Below are 19743 nucleotides of genomic sequence, written 5' to 3' on the forward strand. Positions count from 1 at the left end.
TTGTTCAAATTTTCTTATCAATAATAAAAATAAAAATGAAACGAGGATTTACTATTCTATATATACTTTTTTTAATTGAATATTCTTAATTTGAAATTTAAAAGCATTGAATTGAAGTTCTAGTTTAATTTTAGCTAATATGTTATCATTTGTTCTATAGCACTCAAATTTAATAATTTTTTTTCTTTATTCAACGTTTTTTAATGTTATTTTTATAATTCTATTGTGATATAAGATTAATTATACCAAAACAAACGCCATTATTCATCAATCGAGTATTGGAATTTCCTGCATTAGGTTGAAATTTCATAATCCGCGACTAGAATAGGATATTCGGTGCAGCCAAGCAGGCCGAGAGAAAGGCTTCCTCCTTCACATTCCAAGGCCGGTCGCCAAAACCATGTGCCACACACAGGCACGCAGCCGCCGAAATGCAAGCCATGGCACATTCAAAGTGACAGAAAGCCCCTTTATTGCACAGTCAACCTACAGAATGGAAGGGTAATTTAGTCATTTAATATTCTGCAAAATTGAAAATGAAAAACGGGGATCCAATGGGCGCTGCTCTTTAAAAGACCGGGCGCTTACAGGTAGTTATTCAAAATCTACATATTTAGATACCGACGCTCTTGCTTGGAAGATAGGGTCCTCTTGCATTGGAAGTTAGGGTTTGGAGCTGCAACAATGGCGAAAGGGAGGTATTCTAGGGGACATGGCAAGAGGTGGTCGACATTAGCGCTCGTTCTTTCGCTGCTTCTTATGCTAACAGTTGTTCTGCTCATGCTTCTCGCTCTCGGAATCGTCTCATTGCCGATCGGCACGGTAGATTCCGATGCGGCCAACGATCTGAGCTCTTTCAGGCGCAAGACGTTCGATGGGTATTAATTTATTGTGATTTAGAAACTAATCTGTTTGAGACTTGCGGTGATTTATTATTGTAGTTTTATGTGGTCGCAGAGGTGAAGGATTGGGGAAGAGAGGAGAGCAGTGGACGGAAATTGTCTCCTGGGAGCCCAGAGCTTTCATTTATCACAATTTCTTGGTGACTGCTTCTATCCATGTTTTATTTTTCTTTCCGTTTGCTACAATTTCTATGCATGAGGCTGGAAAATCAATCATCTTGTATTTGATTTGTGGGCCATGTAGCTGTGATTGTGATCTCGGTGTGTCCAATTCAAGATTCCTTGCAATTAGGGTAGCTAGTTCATGTTTTTGATCACGCAAATGGGGACTGCATCTTACATTTTATGTGAATATTTTTTTCTTGCAGCAATTGGATGACGATCTAGAAAGATATGTCAATGGATGCGAACTATTTGAGTGAATATGCCAGAAAGAATAACTTTACTGGTGAAAATGTGTGAACTGAGAGAATTTTGTTTGTTTTTCAATCTCTTTTAGGATTGTACAAAGAATTGTTTGTTTTTCAATCTCTTTTAGGTTTGTACAAAGAATTGTGTTCTCCATTGAACTGCTGTCCTCTGGTTGGCAGCGAAGTGTTAGGCACTGAACTTGAGGACAATGTGGCCCAGATGCAGAGAGGCGGGGGGGGGGGGGGGGGGGGGGGGGGGGTTCCGACATCTTTTGGTTAGTTAGATTAGGTAACTCTTTCTGTAGGGTAAGATAGTTTTATTTCCTTATCCATGAGTGGGATAAACGTGTCTTGACAATTTCGCGACAAAAGTATTTCAAAATTTGATGTCAATAAGTCAATAAAATCACATGATGCCTACGGTTCATTCCAATAAGTCAGTAAAGAGGTAGCTCTCTCTTTATGGGTCTGGTTGAGATAATTGATATGCCTACAATGTTATGTTGCCTCTTATGATACCTTTAGCTAGCTAACATTGATTTATATTTGTTGAGATATTTATCACGTTCATTCCACTTACACGAATTATATACATCTCTAAGTGATGATATATTGACTTCCATGTACTTTTTTGGACAGTCCAAGGAAGAATGTGAGTACATGATAAGTCTTGCCAAACCTTATATGAAAAAGTCAACTGTTGTTGATAGTGAAACTGGTCGGAGCAAAGATAGCAGGTTTGCATATTCTCCATTCTACCATTTTTGCAGATTCATTCAAATATAGAAGAGGATGGTCTTCTATTTACAATGCATTACTTTATTCTTACTCTTGGCATTGTTATTAACAGTTTTATTACCCTAGTCATATTTAAAACACTTGACATCTCTTATTTGCAGGGTGCGTACCAGTTCTGGAATGTTTTTGAGGAGAGGGCGAGATAAAATCATCAGGGACATAGAGAAAAGAATAGCTGACTTCACTTTCATTCCCGTAGGTACAAGAACCAAAGCATAATATGAAAAACCTAGAATTTCTTTACCAGGGACATAGAAAGGATTAGTATACTTTACTTTCATTCCCATAGAGTGCAAGAATCAAAGAGATTACATGAAACAAACACATTGCATCCACCAAGAACCTCATATTCACCATCCATCCTACCAAGTATCAGATAAACTTCAACCATAGTTTTAAAAGGTGTGTTTAAAGCGCTCCTAGGTCCAAGGCACAACCTACCCTAGTTGTAGTGCCTCTCTTGTCAATACATACGCCTTGTTGAAGATGTGCACCTTATCTACTTTATTTTTCTAATTGTATATTGAAATTTATATAATTTCAGTACTTTTTTTTTTTGTTAAAAGCTTCTTTTAAATGTTTGAAATGTTAAATTTTTTATTGATTGGATTATATTTTATAAAATTAATATGCATTTTAGGTCATGTTTTACATCACTCAGGCATGTGCCTTGCACCTAAGCTATAGGAGATTGTTGCACCTTAGGTGCGCCTTAGGCCTTTTAAAGCTAAGCCTAGGACTTGAATTTGGGACCTTTTCTTGAATGGAGTGATTTCCAATTTGAGTTTTTGGGGTGGACCATATTCTAAACCTCTTCTATTTCTCTCTGTTAATTATGTTTTTTATAATCATGTGTTTGAAAGTTTTAATGAAGATAGAACATAGAAATTTTACATTAGAAACATTTATGTGCTGAGGCATCTACAAATGTAGATTTGTCTAATTACAATTAGTGCTTCAACCTTTTTTTGATAGGCAAAGATAGAATATATTAAAAGTGCCTAATAGAAGGGCGCATATAGATATACACATTGTATATAAAGACGCCAAAAGTTCAAATGATGCTAAGGGAAAATGCAAAAAACAACTCCTTCACCTCACTTTGAGTTCAGCTAATCGATGAAGTCCAACATGGACAAAGAACCATCACCTACGTAGATTATTATCCACTCCAAAAAATATATATGAAGAAATGCTTGTTTGTTTGGTCTTCTTTTTCAACATTTTCAAAAGCTCTCCTATTCCTTTCTTTCCCGATGGTCTAGAATAAACACAATTAGTGCTTGCAGCTGTTAATGAGTTTTTGATTTTTCATTCATACAGTTAAATGGGTTTCCAACTCATGATACTTTATGTATAAACTCTGCCTAATTGTGGTATCGCATGGTCATTTTGAAGCTTGTTGGGTAACTCTCTGGGAGAGAGTGATTTTCTGAACAAATATGTAGTCAATCAAGTTTCAAAAGCAATTGTTTTCCTTCCAAACGAACATGATTTCCACTTGTGAATTATAATATTGCTATTAGAGTGGCATTTGTTTGTAGATATCTTATTCATTAATTAGTGCATGAGACAACCAAATACATTCTGCATTGCAACTGTGGGTGGGGCCAGATGTAAAAAATTTAAGCTTATTATTCTTCAGATTCATCATGAATATGTCCTGAAATTGCTTGATCTTTTTCGTATTATATTGCCTTTTGATCCTTTCTCTTTCACAATTAAAAGGTTATAATTCCCTGCGACTTGTGTTTTGTGTGCTCCATTTCTGTTTTTCATTTTTTGTCCCCTTTAAGAACAGTAAATCTTTTCAATTAGAAGGCATTGTAAGAGGGCTAGTTTCATCCTTTTTTTTTTTTGGTATGGTTGTCACAGTTCCAAAATGTGTATATGCTGCTCTTTTTTATTCTGTTTGCATGAACAATGCCTTGATTTAGCATTAAAGAGAGCTGCAGTATCTATATAACTCTTGTATTTTTTAAATAAAAACTTATAATATGGATTCTCTAATGGTATATTTGAACTGTTCGGTTAGGTGAATTGTTTGGTGTTATAATTGTCACAAAAATAAAAAATTTGTTTTCCAATTTATTTATTTTTTCTTTAGGAGAGCAATATTTATATACCAAATAACATGGCTGATCAATTTTTCTAGTTTCTCTTTTTCATTCTCATATTTTATCATTCTTGTCCTGTTCTTTGCTACTACTCATCTGTGTGCATGGTTTTTCCTTTGTGAGTGTATTTCACTTTTTCCTTTTGTGGTCATTCCACTTTACATGGGACTTGTCTGAGCTAACATTACAATTTGCAGAGCATGGAGAAGGACTTCAGGTTCTCCACTATGAAGTTGGGCAGAAGTATGACGCTCACTATGATTACTTCCTTGATGAGTTTAACACTAAAAATGGTGGCCAACGGATAGCTACTCTTCTTATGTATCTGTAAGATCTATTCTCTCTTTGCCATGTTTTGTATGTGCCTCACATGGCATTCAAATTTGCTTCAAAATGCATCTTATCTGACGTAGCTTTGGCATTCCCTTCGTTAAAACTTCCATTTCTTTTCCTTTTTAAATATTATTGATGTTGTTGTTCTTCTTCTTCTTCTTATTTATTTATTTATTTCCTATTGCTGCAGGTCAGATGTTGAAGAAGGTGGGGAGACTGTGTTTCCAGCTACCAAGGCAAATTTCAGTTCTGTGCCATGGTGGAATGAGTTATCTGAATGTGGTAAAAAGGGCCTTTCTGTGAAACCAAAGATGGGTGATGCATTGCTTTTCTGGAGCATGAGGCCTGATGCCACACTAGATCCTTCAAGTTTGCATGGTTAGTAATTGTTAATTATCTCATCTTTTAAATGCATAAGCTGAGTCTGTACATTGGTTCTTGGAGTGTCTTATATTTCAGAAGGATAGAACATCTGATCATTTTGTTTCATAGTTCTCTTGTTTGTTTCTCATAGAAATCCAGTATATTTTCTGATTTGTGAGTTCAATTCATGTCATGGTGTATTGCAGGCGGTTGCCCTGTGATTAAAGGTAACAAGTGGTCATCAACAAAGTGGATGCATGTAGAGGAGTACAAAGCCTAGGGTATTCTTTTAAAGTGCTTCTCTAAACCCATATTTTATTAGTAATATATGAAATCATTTGTTGTTTGTTTCAGATTCCATCAATTAATGCAGTTAAAGTTTAGGGTATTTTTTTGAGGTACTTCTCTCTAGACTTATGCCAGTAATATCTGAAATCATTTGTAGTTTGTTGCAAATTCCATTATTTAATGCAGTTACTTCACTCGGTTTCTTCATATTATTCCTTGTCCGAATAATTATAGTGGCCCAAGTAACGATGGTCTTGGTAACCTTGAGAAGGGTATTCTGGGTTGCCGACTTCGGAAAGTTCAAAAGTCACATCTAATGGATGTCTCTGGATGTTTAAAAGATGACACAGAGATGATGTTCCTGGAATTATAACCTTGTCATGATTTTTGCTTCTTGTTGAGCTGTCACTGGCTGCATATCCTAAAGGGACCCAAAAATTGTTTCTTAGAGGACTGTGGGAATATGTTCTGAAACATTGGAAAATACCTAATGAGAGCATGCCCAAAATTGAAGTGCAAAAGTTCAAATCGTGCCTTAGTATACGTAGCTGTGTTGAGTCTGAAAATAACAATCCACATGGTCTGTCTCATTAACCCTCATTTCAAACAAAGCTACTGAATTTGCAGTGTGGAACTTGTATCTGGAGAATGTATTCTTGAATTTTACACAGGAAGGGCATTACTTTGTTAGAGTTATCTTGGTATCTTCCACAGTTTCTTAGGTAGAGATGTCTCCTCTCCAATGTGTTATGGTGTATGTGGAAGTAACCATTATGTATACTGTGGTAGCTTTTAAGTATAATATATATTTATGCCTTTAACATTTACTATTTTCTCTTGACAGGATCTGTTATAAAATTTCAGGTAGTGTGATCTCGGGTGGGTTTGTCATAGGGTGAAGCGTGTGATATATGTTAAAATTCCAGTCAGAAATCCAAATACAGTTGAAGCGACTCCCAGAAAACTACCATGTAGCAATTCTCTAACCAGGCGCCTTATTGTTTTAAATTTTGATGGGCTTCTGTCTCTTTTCTAATCAATATTCAGATTGGGAGTACTAAAAATAAAATACTTGCTTCCCATGGCCCGTAATAATGTAATTTGCATGATGAGTTACATAGATGTGTTAGGAGGTCTGAATATGGGCAGGCAAGAGATTCATTGACACCCACCCAGCTCTGTGAACTGGAAAAGAAAGTTAATTTGTAAAATTCGAGATATGTGATATTCAATTTTAATTTTCTTTTGCCCCCTTTCTGATTATTTTACAATGTCCATCTCCTCGCAATTGATGTTGGAAGTTTAGGTTTCTTCTTTTAGAGGTATTGGGCGCTAAAATTTATGTATGGATGGTAGCTGCTCGTAGGAATATAATTTAACGGGTTTGCACCACTATAATACTTAATTGTGTCTTACTGTGCACTGCAGCAAATGTTGCTATTCCATGAGAATTTCGTAGGGGCTAGTGCTGGGCCGTAGATTGGGAAATGCTCCTCCCATTCAACATCATTAAACCTAATGTTCTCAAAATCGAACTGACAATTGCATTTAACATTAGCTCCAATTGTTGCTGAGTGATTTTTGATAGGAGGCTTGCCCCCGCTTCCAAAATTCAATTTGAGCCGGTCACTCCAGTATCGGTTCTGCATGCTCAATACTAATTTAATACAAAACCAACCTGAAAACAGGACCTCTGGTCAATGGTTGGACCTACCTTTCAATTTTTAAAACATTTTGGGACTTTCCCTTGAAAACTTGTTCGTTTTCGTCATTTTGGGATAAAAGAGATTCTTTTTTAGTTATTGTGGTCGGGGCCAAGGCTCAAGACTGAATAATAAATTAAATGAGGTTAAATCAGTTACCTGCAAGCACCCCCCTTAGGTAATAAGATTGAGACACAGCTTTTATTCCCCACAAAAGGGCCTTAAATTCACCGAGTAAAATGCATAATGAACATCATCAGTTCATATAGAATGGACAGCTGAAAACATCATATGACTGCATAGCGCCCTATAATTTCTTATTGTGATACATATATTAAAGAAGAAAAAATAAATAAATAAAGAACTAGAATCTCCGCCAGCTATGATTTAATTAAAAGACACTCTGGCAGCAAGAATCTCCCACATCCCAAGTCCTGGTTCTTTTGTGTCAATGCATTTTTTCCTGATATTTAATTCCCTTGATAGTAGAATCTACTGGAATATCCAGACAACAGGTGAGATTGGGGTTGGGAATGCATGATAGGGGTAGTAGATAAGGTAACGAAATCACAGATATCCTACCCCTCTTTGTCCACATGATCACACAACACTTTGGTGACGCCATGGGTGGAGAAGCTACAATATCAGACCTTTTTTCTGTACATTGAAATGAAAGTTCATTAACAATATGGTTGAGATAGTCTATAATCTAACAAATGATTTCCAGACCATCATGGCTCCTAGGTGAGAATTGTCCAAACTAGGATCCCTAATCCTGATGAAACACAATACCATGTGGAGTGCATGTGCAAATCACTAAATCATGAAACACAATGCGATGTGGCAAGCATGTGTAAATTGCAAAGTTGAGACTACTAGAAATGATGTATGATCATTGAAAATTGGCATTTTTAAAAAAAGGGAGGGATTACCTTCTCTGTGCTAATTTTACGAAGCCAACTCAAAATCTCAGCAAAATCTTCAGGAGGTTGGCAAGAAAAGTGTACGTTCTTCCCTGTTTTTGGATGGTTAAACCTACAAAATGATAAGGTGTAATGGCTTTGCATCATGTTAAGTTGCTTATTTAATTTTAAATAAGGAAAAACTATTTTAGAATAAGATTTATCTTCTAACCCAAGAGCCACAGCATGGAGGCAAGGCCTATCCAATCTCGAAACCAGCTGTGCCAGTTGACCATGATGGCTAGATGGGATTCTGGGCCGAAGCAGAGACAAGGCCATGTTCTTAGTTCCTCCATAGACCTCATCTCCTAGTAGAGGGATTCCCAGGTACTTGGCATGTGCACGAATCTACATCAAGAGCAATCTGGGCAGTGTTAAGTAGGAAATCTGATAGGTTTCAAACTGTTTATCGACAGTTATACAGTGTAACAGAAATCATGCAGGCTCACATCTTCAAGCACACCCACAGGGTTATCTGAGTCAATACACAAAAAAGATTAAAAAGTCCATTAGATGCTCTAGTATCAGGCCAATAGGTTTTGTTCTGGCAGCTCAAAAATGTTAACAAGTGAATCCCAGGCTTCAATTTTAGAATCTGATGATTCCATAGCTGGACCTATCAGTATTTATATTATTACAGAACGACCTTGAACAAATTTTTGGTTTGAATTTGGAATTAGAATGCCATCCATTGTTGATGAATAGTTTCCTTAACATGCGCATTCACAAATTATCCTCACTATTTGGAGTCTGTAAATTATATTTAGTCTTTTTGCTTCTAGAGCAGTAAGACTGATTTTAATAAAGAAATGGCTATAGAGAGGAGTGATGAAAAGTATTTGCCCAACCAACCCTGAGTTTTCAGGATCATGACCATTTTTTTAGCTCTTAAAAGCCATATTGTTGATGTTGGAACATAAATATGTTAAGTGATTCTTTTACAGGTGCACAGTACCACTTGAGAAACAGATGCAGTTACTAAACATCTAGATGAAGTCTTCAGGATGGCAAACAATACAGTACCTGATGAGTACGCCCAGTTTCTAATCTCCACTCAACCAATGCAGAACCACCAGCAGCAAGTATTTCAATAACTTTATACCTGATGAATATTCAACAAACTTGGTGAACACTGGATCATAACGTCATGAAAAAACAGTTATCCCTCATGACTTTGATGGTGATCATAGCCACAAAACAGTACTGCCCATAAACTAACAAACATCTAATTTTCATTGGTGCATGATAAGAAAACCTGACAGTAAGGTTGATTGAAAAAGACATCTTGAGTTTTTCTACACTACAAAGTGTCATCGAGTCACAGTTTGCATGAACTTTTATGAAATTACATCTTGAGTTTTTCTATACTACAAAGTCTCGGTGAGTCACAATTCACACGAACTTTTATGAAATTGCATGGGAGTATCACTGCATAAAACCCTCTTGTTTTAAGAATTTTCTGTACTAGTATGGTGGGAATGAAGAAAGAAAGAGGACCATGAATCACCTACTAGCAGCATGACGGGCCTGTCCAGAGTTACTAGGTCCAGGAACAGCAGTCATGCGAATTCGATTATTTGGATCACGACCTACTGGGATCTCCACTCGTCCAGAAAGTGGAGTGGGTACTCCAGACGTAAGACTAATGTATACTCTGTGGATGGAGTGTAGCTTGAACTGTTCAGATAAATGGGCATGAGAATGTTCATCCTGCCATCATTGTACAAAAAGATTAGAAATATTGCATAAAATAACACACCTGAAAGGGGTAATTTGAACTCTGGAATCTGTTACTAATTACTGATGATTGGAGATGTGAATTCTGGAATCAATTATTAATTTCTGGTAATGGAGCAGTTGGAGGTTGGATGTTGGAGAATCACCTTCGCAACAACAAGCAATCCACTGGTGCCTTTGTCTAATCTGTGCACAATTCCAGGGCGAATATTAGTTTCACATGTGCCACAATTCTGGCCTGCAGCAAAACTATTGAACTCATCATCCGAAATATCATCTTCCTCAGAGTCCCTGTTTGGCAATGCAACTGTGGGAAGACTGCAATGGTGAAGAATACCATTTACAAGTGTGCCACTAGCATTGCCAGGTGCAGGATGAACAACCTGAATGACCAAGAAGAATGCCATACACAACTTTAGAATATCAAACAAAGTTGATAGTGATTATAGTTTCTCAAGTTTTAATTCCTTGATGTTCCACTTGATTACAAAGAAAGTGAAGGAAAAGAAATCAAATTTGGGAATCTCACAACTAAAACTACAACTAGGGCTTGGAATTGTTCTGACTTTCCAGATTTCCTTTTGCTTTGTTTTTCTTCTCAGAAACCAAAAAGGGCAAACGTTTTGTTCAGAATAGATCTAATCATAAGAAATAACTGCCACAAACTAAAATTTGCAAGGTCTGATGCATTATGTAACCTAAAAACATACAACTATGTCCTGGTTGAGGTTGTGGTGCCTTGGAATTCAGGTTGGTGACAGACCTTTCAGTTGTAAGATTTGGTATCTAGTACTTTCCTGGATGAGAAAATTGGTACTCTAAACTTTCCTCTGAATTGTGGCAAAATAGAAATTGTATTTTGCAAAATTTCTTGGGAATTGTGGCAAAACACTGTAAACTATGTGATTTATCCCAAAAAGGTCAAATTTCTAAAATTGAAAATAGAACTTGTACTATGCTTGAAAGTGCAACTACAGTCGTCATCTAATTATTCTACAGAAATCAAATGTAGATTAGTAGGCACAAATGCTTCATCAATTTTCGATAGCATGTAGTAAAAGAAACTAAGAAATCTAAGAATTTTTTAGTCTTATGTTGAAGAAACAGAAACTTCCATAGATCTGTACCTAATACAACTATTAGTTGATGCAGATTTTCATTTCTTAAGAAACAAAAGAGCATAATCCATAAGATGTCAAAACTTATTCTCTTTTACTTATCCAATTTTCTCATCAACCAGCTGATGGATGAGTGCAACATATATAAAAAAAAAAATTAAAAAACAAAAAAACACTGTATTATTACATGAAAAAAAAAAAAGGGTTTGGTACCACAGGTGTAGTGCCTACAGATTAGATAACCGCATGCAAACACCAGAGAATGTTATTACAAACATAATGCCTTTTACATCAGAACTTGCATGAATTACTGGATAGGTCAGTGTTGATCAATGCTAAACAGAAAAATAAGTGCAATACCAAATTTAAATTGGGACATAATTAGATCCTCACCATGTGTGCAGGTTTGTTGACCACCAGTACATGTTCATCTTCATAAACTATATCTAAAGGTATATCCTCTGGTTCAGCCCTTAAGGGTTGCAACTCCGATATTGTGCAATTAACCTTGTCCCCAGCTCTGATAACATGGGAAACCTGCTCAGAATATGTAATTGGATCTACATTAGCCCATATCAGCCAAGCTTAAAGAAGTCACAAACAAGCAATCTAGAAAAAACATATTACAGGATTAAAACACAAAGTAAACAGGCAGAAATTATATATTAGAGTTGCTTTTGTTTTTGCTTTAATCAGAAACAAACATTCATAGCAATAGATCTGAGGAGATCAAAGTAGAATTTAACACTCAGCTAGTTTTGATGGAAAGTGGAACCAAAAATTAAAATAGGTTCAAGCAAATAGAGGAGTCTGCTCATCACTGAGAACATGTCATCATATATATATGTGTGTGTATTAGCTTGAGAGAGAGAGAGAACTGTTATCAACAAGAAACCTATGCTGTCAAGCAATATGACCACAAAATGGAGTTGGCAATATGATTTTACTACCTACTTTCTCAACTGCTAAGAAAGCCTAATGCTGTGTTTAGTTTTAGGAAAGCACTGAGAGAAAAAATGTTAAGGAATTCTCATGTTTGGTTTTACAATGAAAAATACGAAAGAAAATCAAATATGTTTAAAATTGGTTCCGAACTTTTGCATTTTCAAATTATTTAATCTTTTTAGAGTTAAAATAAATAAAATGAGTTTAAAATAGTATATAAAAATAATTCACTCATTTTAATTTTTTTTCCTTTCACTTTTTCTCTCCCTTTACCTTTTTCCTCTATTTTCTTTCCTTCCCCTACCTCAAATTTTCTGGAAACCAACATAGCCTAAAACAGCCACAATTTTTTAGAAAATACACTAAAAAGCCAACTAGGCTCTCAAATATGGGGATCATCTAGGCCACAAAGTGGTACAATCAATGTTTCAACTCAAACCAATGCCAAAACCATTTAAATCCTAGGCCTGACTGGGCAAAGAAAAGAAGAGGATAAAATTTTGGTTTTACTACTTGTGGATTTGAGCTTTCACACACTGAAAACTGTCTCAACTAAGATAAAAAGTATGCTTAGTTGAGATAAGGTGTTTTTTTCATCTTCTGTTTTGAAAACAAAGAAACATCATGGCTTCAAAATTATTACGTTTCAAAACAGTACCCTCTGGTTGTCGAGAAAACTGAAGAAAAGAAATTTGGAAAACATTTTCCCTCTTTCAATTTCTCCTGAACCAAGCCACGCACATTACAAGGTTCCAGTTCGTTTTTCTTTTCTTTTCAATGCGGCATGAGCTTAAGCTCCTTGAAAAAGAAAGCCAACTTTCGTTAACACGTACATATCACAATATATTCCACCAGAATGAAGCTTACCTTATCGACAATCCTGTCATTAACGCTTACAAGCCCCGACCGAATGCTCGATTGCACTCTAGCCCTACTTATACCGATTATGCGAGAAGAAATCCAAGAATCCAGCCTCAGCTTTCCTGAATCGGAATTGACATCGACAACGGTCTCCTCCAATCGAACTCCTGCGTAATTAGTTCTCCGGCCGGAAACAGATACGAGAGGTTCGTCGGTGGAATTAGAGCAAGCTCTAAGGATTCTGAAAACCCTAGAGCACGATTTAGGGTTTCGAGGGAAGAGAAGTGCAGACTGTGAAGTGTGGGAAATAGAGAAAAAAGAAGCGGAGTTAAGTGAGAAGATCATCCTTCAATCTTCATCATTCGTTATGGTTAATTTGGGTCGGTTTTAGCGTGTCCTTGTGCCAATTCTGTAATTAACGAAAATATGAAGGGTCTTTTCCTTTAAGAAAGCGCGCCACTCTCAAGGTTAAAAATTTCGGGAAACGACGATATTTCACCCGAAAAGTCGAACTCTGAACCCTACTCTTTTGTAGGGCAAAAAGGGCCGTCGCCATCAGGATCGTGGCTCTCTATTCAATTACATGCTAACAAATATATATATATATATATATATACTTTACTTTCTATCTCATTTAAAAAAAAAAAAAAAAATTAAAATTAAATTTGATAAATAATTTAATTTTAATTATCTTATATCCAAATTTGATTTAATCAAGTGTTGAAAATATAAAAATTATTATTATTATTATAATTTTTGAATGAGTCTCTATTAATATTTTTTATATTAATTAAATATATAAAATTATAAATATTTTAAAAATCATATATATAGAATCATTATTTTATATCATTAAATTCATCTAAATTAATTTTTATTTTTATTTTTTTTGTATAAAATGTATTTTCAAGTGATATATATTTTAAATTTATTATCAAATATTACAAATTATATTATAGATATATTATATAAGATTAACAACTTGAATAATTATATTATTTTCTTAAATTTTCCCTCCGATATTTCTTCTATCGAACAAAGTACAAAACCCCGGTTTTGATTCTTTGCGGGTGTTTTGATTCCGTGTGGCACCACAACTACTCGCCATTCGTAGGATCTGAAGCGTACTTTTACACAAGAAAAAAAGAAAGAAAGATGGAAAGGCAAATTTTGCCAAATGACATACATGCACACAAAACCTACATTCTGATTATTGCAATCATATAACAACTGAAATGAAGCAGTTCACTTAACATTAGGAACAAGCACATCGTTTGCCTGCAACAGATATACTAATCAATTGAACTCTTCATAGCAGCCACTAGGCAATCTTAAGTACCCTTTTTCATCATAGCCACGAACTCTTCATAACTAATTCTTCCATCCTATACAACAAACCCTTTGAGGACTAGTGAAAGAAAACAAAGAATTTGCAGACGATGGTTGGGATGCAATAGATGATCGAACTTTTGATTAGATTAACATTCTTTGCACAAGCAGTGATCCGTTTTTTGGGGTCCTTCATTAACATTCTTTTGATTAGATCCTTTGCAGAAGCAGATGTAGAAGGCCATGGTGCACTTTCAAAGTCAATGTAGCCTTGCAATATTGCATCAAATATACTTTTTTCATCTCTGCATTGAGATTTGCTGATCTTCAGGTCAAAACTCATGTGCATGATAACTTTTTTCAAAGACTGCAAGATATTAGTTTTAGAGCTAACAGAATTTAGACCACCTAATAACAAATAATAACTCAACTCGTTGAAAAATTAAAAAAGCGAACTAACACTTCAGCTTCTTAGTGAAATGGAAGAAACAACACCCACAAAATGATGTCTCATGCTGTGATCAACTGGCTGGCAGTTGTGCAAACCGTAGAAGAGTTGAACCAGAAAAAAAGTACAGAATGGTAATTAAAAGACTATTTGCCAGTTCTCAATGGGGTACCACTTTTGTTGATAGACTGTCCCAAGATCCACATGACCCATAATTTTTAGATTTTTCACAATGGAAATTACGAATTTCTCCATGGAACGAATTTCACTTACCACCCCAAAATGGAGGTGTCCCACTTAGAAGAACATATAAAATGACTCCAGCACTCCAGACATCAATCTCTTTTCCATTGTTCCGCCGCAACACCTCTGGAGCCACATAATTTGCACTTCCAACAACATCCCTGTACACTGGAAAATCAAGCATTAAGTTCAGGAAACAGACAATAATGAGGAGCATATTTTATTAACCTGACATCGACATGCAAAGTTCAAACATGACAATAACAAAATAAAGATTATATTAATGCACAGGCAAGAAACAACTTACTCATACTACAACACATTAGGTGGACCCAATATCATGGATATTTTCTCTCTCTCAATTTTTTTTTTCTATTTTAAGACTCGAGATCTCCTTAATTTAGTGAAGGACTAACAGAGAAGGAAAACATGTTTTCTTCAGTGGATGCAACTTACAAGGATCATAAATTTGTGCTGGCCTCAGCAAACAAAATCACCCAAGGATGGTGATGGATGTTGTATAAAAACTTCACTCACCTGCTTAAGAAACTCAATATACTTGACTCCTGTTAGCAGGACAAGAAAGCTAATTTTTCCTTTGAAAAGAAAAAGAAAACATAGCCAAGAGCTCTTACAATTAGAATTTGACTATCATGGAGAAAAGCTAGGATGATAGACAAGACAGTGATCACCTGCTTTGCAATGTCCCGCCTTTGGGAGGAGACATACCACTCTAAAACAACAATTGAGACTAATATTCACAAGCTTTTGTTCCCAACCTTGGGGGCATTTCATTGCTGTAATCTCTTTCAGCTTTGGAGAGTGAGTTTCTTGTATACCCACAGCAAAGGATCTGGCTCACCAAGCAGCAGGCCATTAGCCATTACACACTCTTCAAACAACATATCCATTTTGGGTTACTTGGCCAATTGTTTGGATGTTTAGGAGATCTTGTATGATCTACCTAGTCCACGTTAACTGATTTTCATGAGATATAAGCATCCTTTTGCCCATATATACGTGGTAGTTACCAAAATCTTTGTCATTAAGACCAAGCAATGTCAGGATGGCTTTGAAGCAATTACTACAGACAATCTGATGGCATGATAAGTGTATCAAGATGGAAAAAGTAATACAATATATTATATGGTATGGTCTGAAGCAAGGCATTTAGTGGAATATGAGGGTGTCTCCATGGTCACCAAAACAGTATAATGTTTCATGGGCACCCAATGGGCAAGACATGACAAAGTGTCACTTTTATGGTTTTGCCAACCATAAAAGAATCTTTGACTTGGCTATGTGCACTTGGGCCTCCAGAGAAATTCTTTTAAGAGCTACGATTATTAACAGTTGGCATGAATGTTTCTCTTCATAATTTATGCAACATCTCTGGGACAGTAAAGAAATCAGTAAAAATTGCAGAATTTGATAGAGTGAAAAAAAGATGGCAAATACAACAAAAAGTACGATAAATGCCCAAATTAAAAGGAAAAAAATAAAAAACCAAAACAAAAAAGAAAGAAGAACCAAAATTCATATGCATCCCCCATGAAATGACACAACCACCACATTCATGATCTACCAACATATTGGGGTTGCTTCCCTCTCCAAACATCTCTCTTTTGTTTTAATCTGATAAGTTATAAGAAAGATCACCGCTGGAATAGAGCTCCCATCACCAAAAGGTTGATTTTTCCAGGACACATAAGCAGCCTTAAATTCCAATATTCTGCTGTTCTGTTAGTTGCTTGAGGATAAAAAATACCTTCATATTATTTCAATTTCCTCTTGATTCTCACACTTTTGCTTACCCTTAGACCTATACACATGGTTCAACCCAGTCAGCTTCAAAGTACAAAGATAAGTTTCCACAAGCTGACCTCTCCTTTATCGTAACTCTAGGTCATAAATTGAAGTTATGTTACCAAAATTGAACAGGGAATTCCAGAATACTGAACTGGGCTTGGTGGAGTTTGTTACCCTGTTCTTTAATATCTCTTGAAAATCGTGAGGATGATGAGTATAAAGGTCTGAGAAGCCAGCATTTCATGAGATTTGCTTAATGATGGTCCCACTGTGGAGATTGGCTTCAACAGGTTCAGGTGTTCTTTTGCAAATGTTTGGCTGATGGGTTTGCATTTATTTCAGAGCATATGGAAGGTTTCTATGTTTCATTTCTACCAATACTTTGGTTTTCCTCTTAAGATTGTCCTGGGTATCATTTTTCACCTTCCCCTGATACAAAGCTATCGTCATTGTAAATTCTTCCAATTCCATATGCACATTTTCCATGATCAGATAGGCAGGTACTCAAAATTCATACCAGCCGATAAGATTAGAATTTATACTGGTCTAATAGGATTGTAACCAAGATACCAAGTTCTTGTTCTCTCTCTCTCTTTCTCTCTTTGTGGCATTAATTTGGTCATCAGGTGGCCAAAAATCTCAAAACAGAGTCCAAACAATAAACTGATTCAAAGTTCATGGGAAAAAAGAAAATTTTGTTATAAAGCAATGCTATATAAGTTGAACAGAATTCAAACATTTTTCAAATTTAGCCAACATGCCCTAGCAAAATTCAATGGTACATAAGTCCATCATACTTTTATAACATGTAAAGATAAATTCAATGATTCAAACAAAAAGCTAAATTAACACAAAACAAAGAAGCTCAAAATAACAACTAACCTTCAGCTTCATCTATGAAGACAGAGAGTCCAAAACATGAGAAAGATCGATGAAGACAGAGAGTTCAAAATCCGTGGCTTTCAACAGTGAATTTTCACCTTGACTCACCATTAAGAAATTCTCAGGCTTCAAGTTCCTATGCATCACTCCTATAAAATGACACACATGAACCACATTCACAATCTGCCTGCAGATATTTGCTGCTTCTCACTCTGGATCCTTTGGCTGTAATTTGATCAAAAAGCTCACCCCCAGAACACAACTCATTCACCAAATGCAGATTCTGCTTGTCCTCATAAGCACCCTTGAATTCTATTATATTGGGCTGTTCTGCAAGGTGCTCTAGTATCGAAGTCTCCCTTTTAATGTCCTCAATATTCTTCTCACTCTGAAGCTTTTGCATGGATATATTTACTAGTGTATTTCAAACCAGTGGACTTCTCAGCGCAGAGATAGGTGATCCCAAACTGATCCCTCCCAAGTTCTTTGTCAAGACCATAAATTGAGGTTATGTCACATAATGGCTTGCCTAGAATGGGTCCAATATGTAAAGATGAGGTGGGTTAGGCAAAGACCTTGAAGGAGGAGGTGGGATGTCTAAGGATTCTTTGGAGGAACTTATTGGCATTGCTTGGTGGTGATGGGGAACACAATCATCCTCATCAGAAGAGGATGAAGAGATTGGAGCGGCACATGGTTTGGAGAAGCTGAAACCCATTTGAGGAGTTTTGATAGTCACAGGATTTTTGGGTGGGTAATGGGTATGGGTTTGTTTTTAAGAGCTTAATGAAGCTGTTACTTTGAAGTTTTTGATTGCTTCTGCTACCTTTTTTCTGGTGCTTTTCTTTGCTTCCTTGGATTGACATTGGTATATTTTTCACACTTTTTGCTCATGTACAGACTTGGGTTAGTTCACAACTCATACCTAAGGCAATTGTATAATTTCATGTGACCATTTTGTTTGATTTTAGGGGGTTCTATGTGAACAGTGAATCCCACCTTTATCCATTCAAACCCCCTAGTTCTTTTCTTTTTTACAAAGAAAAAAGGCAAGTGAACTACTATAATGCCCTTATCTTCTTCCTTCACTCAGCTACCCAAGGACCTAAACTCTTCTTCCCCTTCCCCTCCTCCCCCACTTTCTTCACTTCCCATTCATCACATCTTCTTCCTCACTTCAAATTAGCCATGACTCGATATCATGAAATCCTTATCCCCTGCTCTAACAATGTGGGAAACCAGCTCAGAGTATATAATTAATTGGTTATGCACTAGTCCCCATCCACCTAGCTTAGTTATAATGCTGAGAAAGACGGCACAAACTTATGAACCAGAAAAACATATTACAGGCTTATATCTCACAAAGTCAACAGGCAGAAATTATAGGTCAGAAATTCAATGCAGAATTTAACACTCCACTTGTTTCTGTGAAAAATGGAATCAAGAAAAAAAAAAGTTCGGTCAACTAGATGAAGCCGGTGTTTCCAGCCTATTCCCTGGAAAAGGGCACCTCAAAAAGTTCAAAGCCTTTTTCACCAATTTTGAAAAAGAAATACAGAGCTGTTATCAACAAGAAACCTCTGTTGTTTAGCTTAGCAACTATAAACTGGAGATTTCAATATGATTCCAGACTCTACTTGACTTATAAGGAAGCCTTAAAACAAATCATTATTTTTTTTAAAATACACCATCTAAGTCCACTAAGCTTTAATAAATGGAGATCATCTAGGTCACAAAGTGATGCATTCAATGTTACATCTCAAACCAATATCAAAAACTATCTAAATCCTACATTTCTGTTTATTTGCCAGGATAACTAAGAAAAGGAACGCAGAGCAAAAGAAAATGAAGTTTTTGCTTTATTATTCGTCTGTTTTGCTTTTCAAAAACTGAAAATTTTGTCTCGTCTATGCAAAATAGCTAGATAAAGCTCTAGTTGAGTTAAGGTGCTTTTTAGTTTTTTCTTCCCTTCTCCCTTTTGAAAAATAATGAAATACTTCAACAAAACCTCTATTTGGTTGTGGAGACAACTGAGGAAAAGAAACTTCGAAAAATTTTCCCCCTCTTATTTTCTCTTAAAGGGAACCGAGCAAAATGCAAGATTCCAATTTATCTCCACTTTGCTTTTCCATGCGGCATTCATAATTTTATATGCAAAGCCCCTTCACAACGAAAAATCAATCATCATTGCTACCTACATTCGGCGACCTTCTCGATCTCTCATAGGAACCAAATAAATCGAAACGATTCCACCAACCTGAAGCCGATCTTGTCAGTAATCCGGCCATTACCGATTAGAAGACCCCACCGAATGCTTTCCTGATTAGGAATCGAGACCGACGACGGTCTCCTCCAATCCAACTCCGGCGAAATTGGCTCTCCGTCCCTTGAGAGCGTCATGATGTTTGTCGGTAGAACTAGAACAAGCTCTGCATATTCTGAAAACCCTAGAGCTCGATTTAGGGTTTCGAGGGAGAGGAGCATGGAGTGCGAAG

General features: G+C 36.2%; 3 protein-coding genes and 1 pseudogene across 9 annotated transcripts; 1 reads left to right on the forward strand and 3 right to left on the reverse strand.

The window, feature by feature from the left end:
• The first annotated feature begins 360 nt into the window (after window positions 1-360).
• LOC100252283 (probable prolyl 4-hydroxylase 3) lies at window positions 361-6474 on the forward strand. 4 transcript variants are annotated; one of them, XM_002285862.5, is made up of 8 exons: window positions 361-878; window positions 958-1042; window positions 1952-2049; window positions 2212-2309; window positions 4425-4554; window positions 4751-4938; window positions 5130-5217; window positions 6076-6474. In XM_002285862.5, the coding sequence occupies exons 1-7, from the start codon at window positions 685-687 to the stop codon at window positions 5201-5203; spliced, it is 867 nt and encodes a 288-aa protein (XP_002285898.1). In that variant the 5' UTR covers window positions 361-684; the 3' UTR covers window positions 5204-5217; window positions 6076-6474. The 4 variants fall into 4 exon arrangements, 2 of the variants coding, with proteins under 2 accessions (XP_002285898.1, XP_010664132.1); XR_009464961.1 differs by having other exon boundaries at window positions 410-878; window positions 5130-5321; XR_009464962.1 differs by lacking the exon at window positions 6076-6474 and adding an exon at window positions 5446-6038 and having other exon boundaries at window positions 410-878; window positions 5130-5321.
• A 614-nt stretch (window positions 6475-7088) lies between these two features.
• On the reverse strand, window positions 7089-13038 carry LOC100852977 (RNA pseudouridine synthase 2, chloroplastic). Of its 2 annotated transcripts, XM_003634304.4 has the most exons (8): window positions 12544-13035; window positions 11125-11268; window positions 9760-9996; window positions 9384-9586; window positions 8900-8978; window positions 8049-8224; window positions 7847-7949; window positions 7089-7571 (listed from the first exon to the last, which is right to left on the reverse strand). In XM_003634304.4, exons 1-8 carry the CDS (start codon window positions 12880-12882, stop codon window positions 7551-7553), a joined length of 1302 nt encoding a protein of 433 aa, XP_003634352.1. In that variant the 5' UTR covers window positions 12883-13035; the 3' UTR covers window positions 7089-7550. The 2 variants fall into 2 exon arrangements, with proteins under 2 accessions (XP_003634352.1, XP_059590663.1); XM_059734680.1 differs by lacking the exons at window positions 7089-7571; window positions 7847-7949; window positions 8049-8224 and adding an exon at window positions 8240-8351 and having other exon boundaries at window positions 12544-13038.
• Window positions 13039-13724: 686 nt separating this feature from the next.
• Window positions 13725-19732, reverse strand: LOC104882456 (calcium-dependent protein kinase 29). Of its 3 annotated transcripts, XM_010665834.3 has the most exons (3): window positions 19506-19597; window positions 14588-14725; window positions 13725-14171 (listed from the first exon to the last, which is right to left on the reverse strand). In XM_010665834.3, the coding sequence occupies exons 1-3, from the start codon at window positions 19534-19536 to the stop codon at window positions 14077-14079; spliced, it is 264 nt and encodes an 87-aa protein (XP_010664136.1). In that variant the 5' UTR covers window positions 19537-19597; the 3' UTR covers window positions 13725-14076. The 3 variants fall into 3 exon arrangements, 2 of the variants coding, with proteins under 2 accessions (XP_010664136.1, XP_059591004.1); XR_002028916.2 differs by lacking the exons at window positions 13725-14171; window positions 19506-19597 and adding an exon at window positions 15014-17249 and having other exon boundaries at window positions 14301-14725; XM_059735021.1 differs by lacking the exon at window positions 13725-14171 and having other exon boundaries at window positions 14301-14725; window positions 19506-19732.
• On the reverse strand, window positions 14301-19507 carry LOC132253271 (calcium-dependent protein kinase 29-like; annotated as a pseudogene).
• Window positions 19733-19743: the final 11 nt, after the last annotated feature.

Source organism: Vitis vinifera, chromosome 18 (assembly GCF_030704535.1).
Source record: "Vitis vinifera cultivar Pinot Noir 40024 chromosome 18, ASM3070453v1".
In the NCBI taxonomy this organism is placed as follows: Eukaryota; Viridiplantae; Streptophyta; class Magnoliopsida; order Vitales; family Vitaceae; genus Vitis; species Vitis vinifera.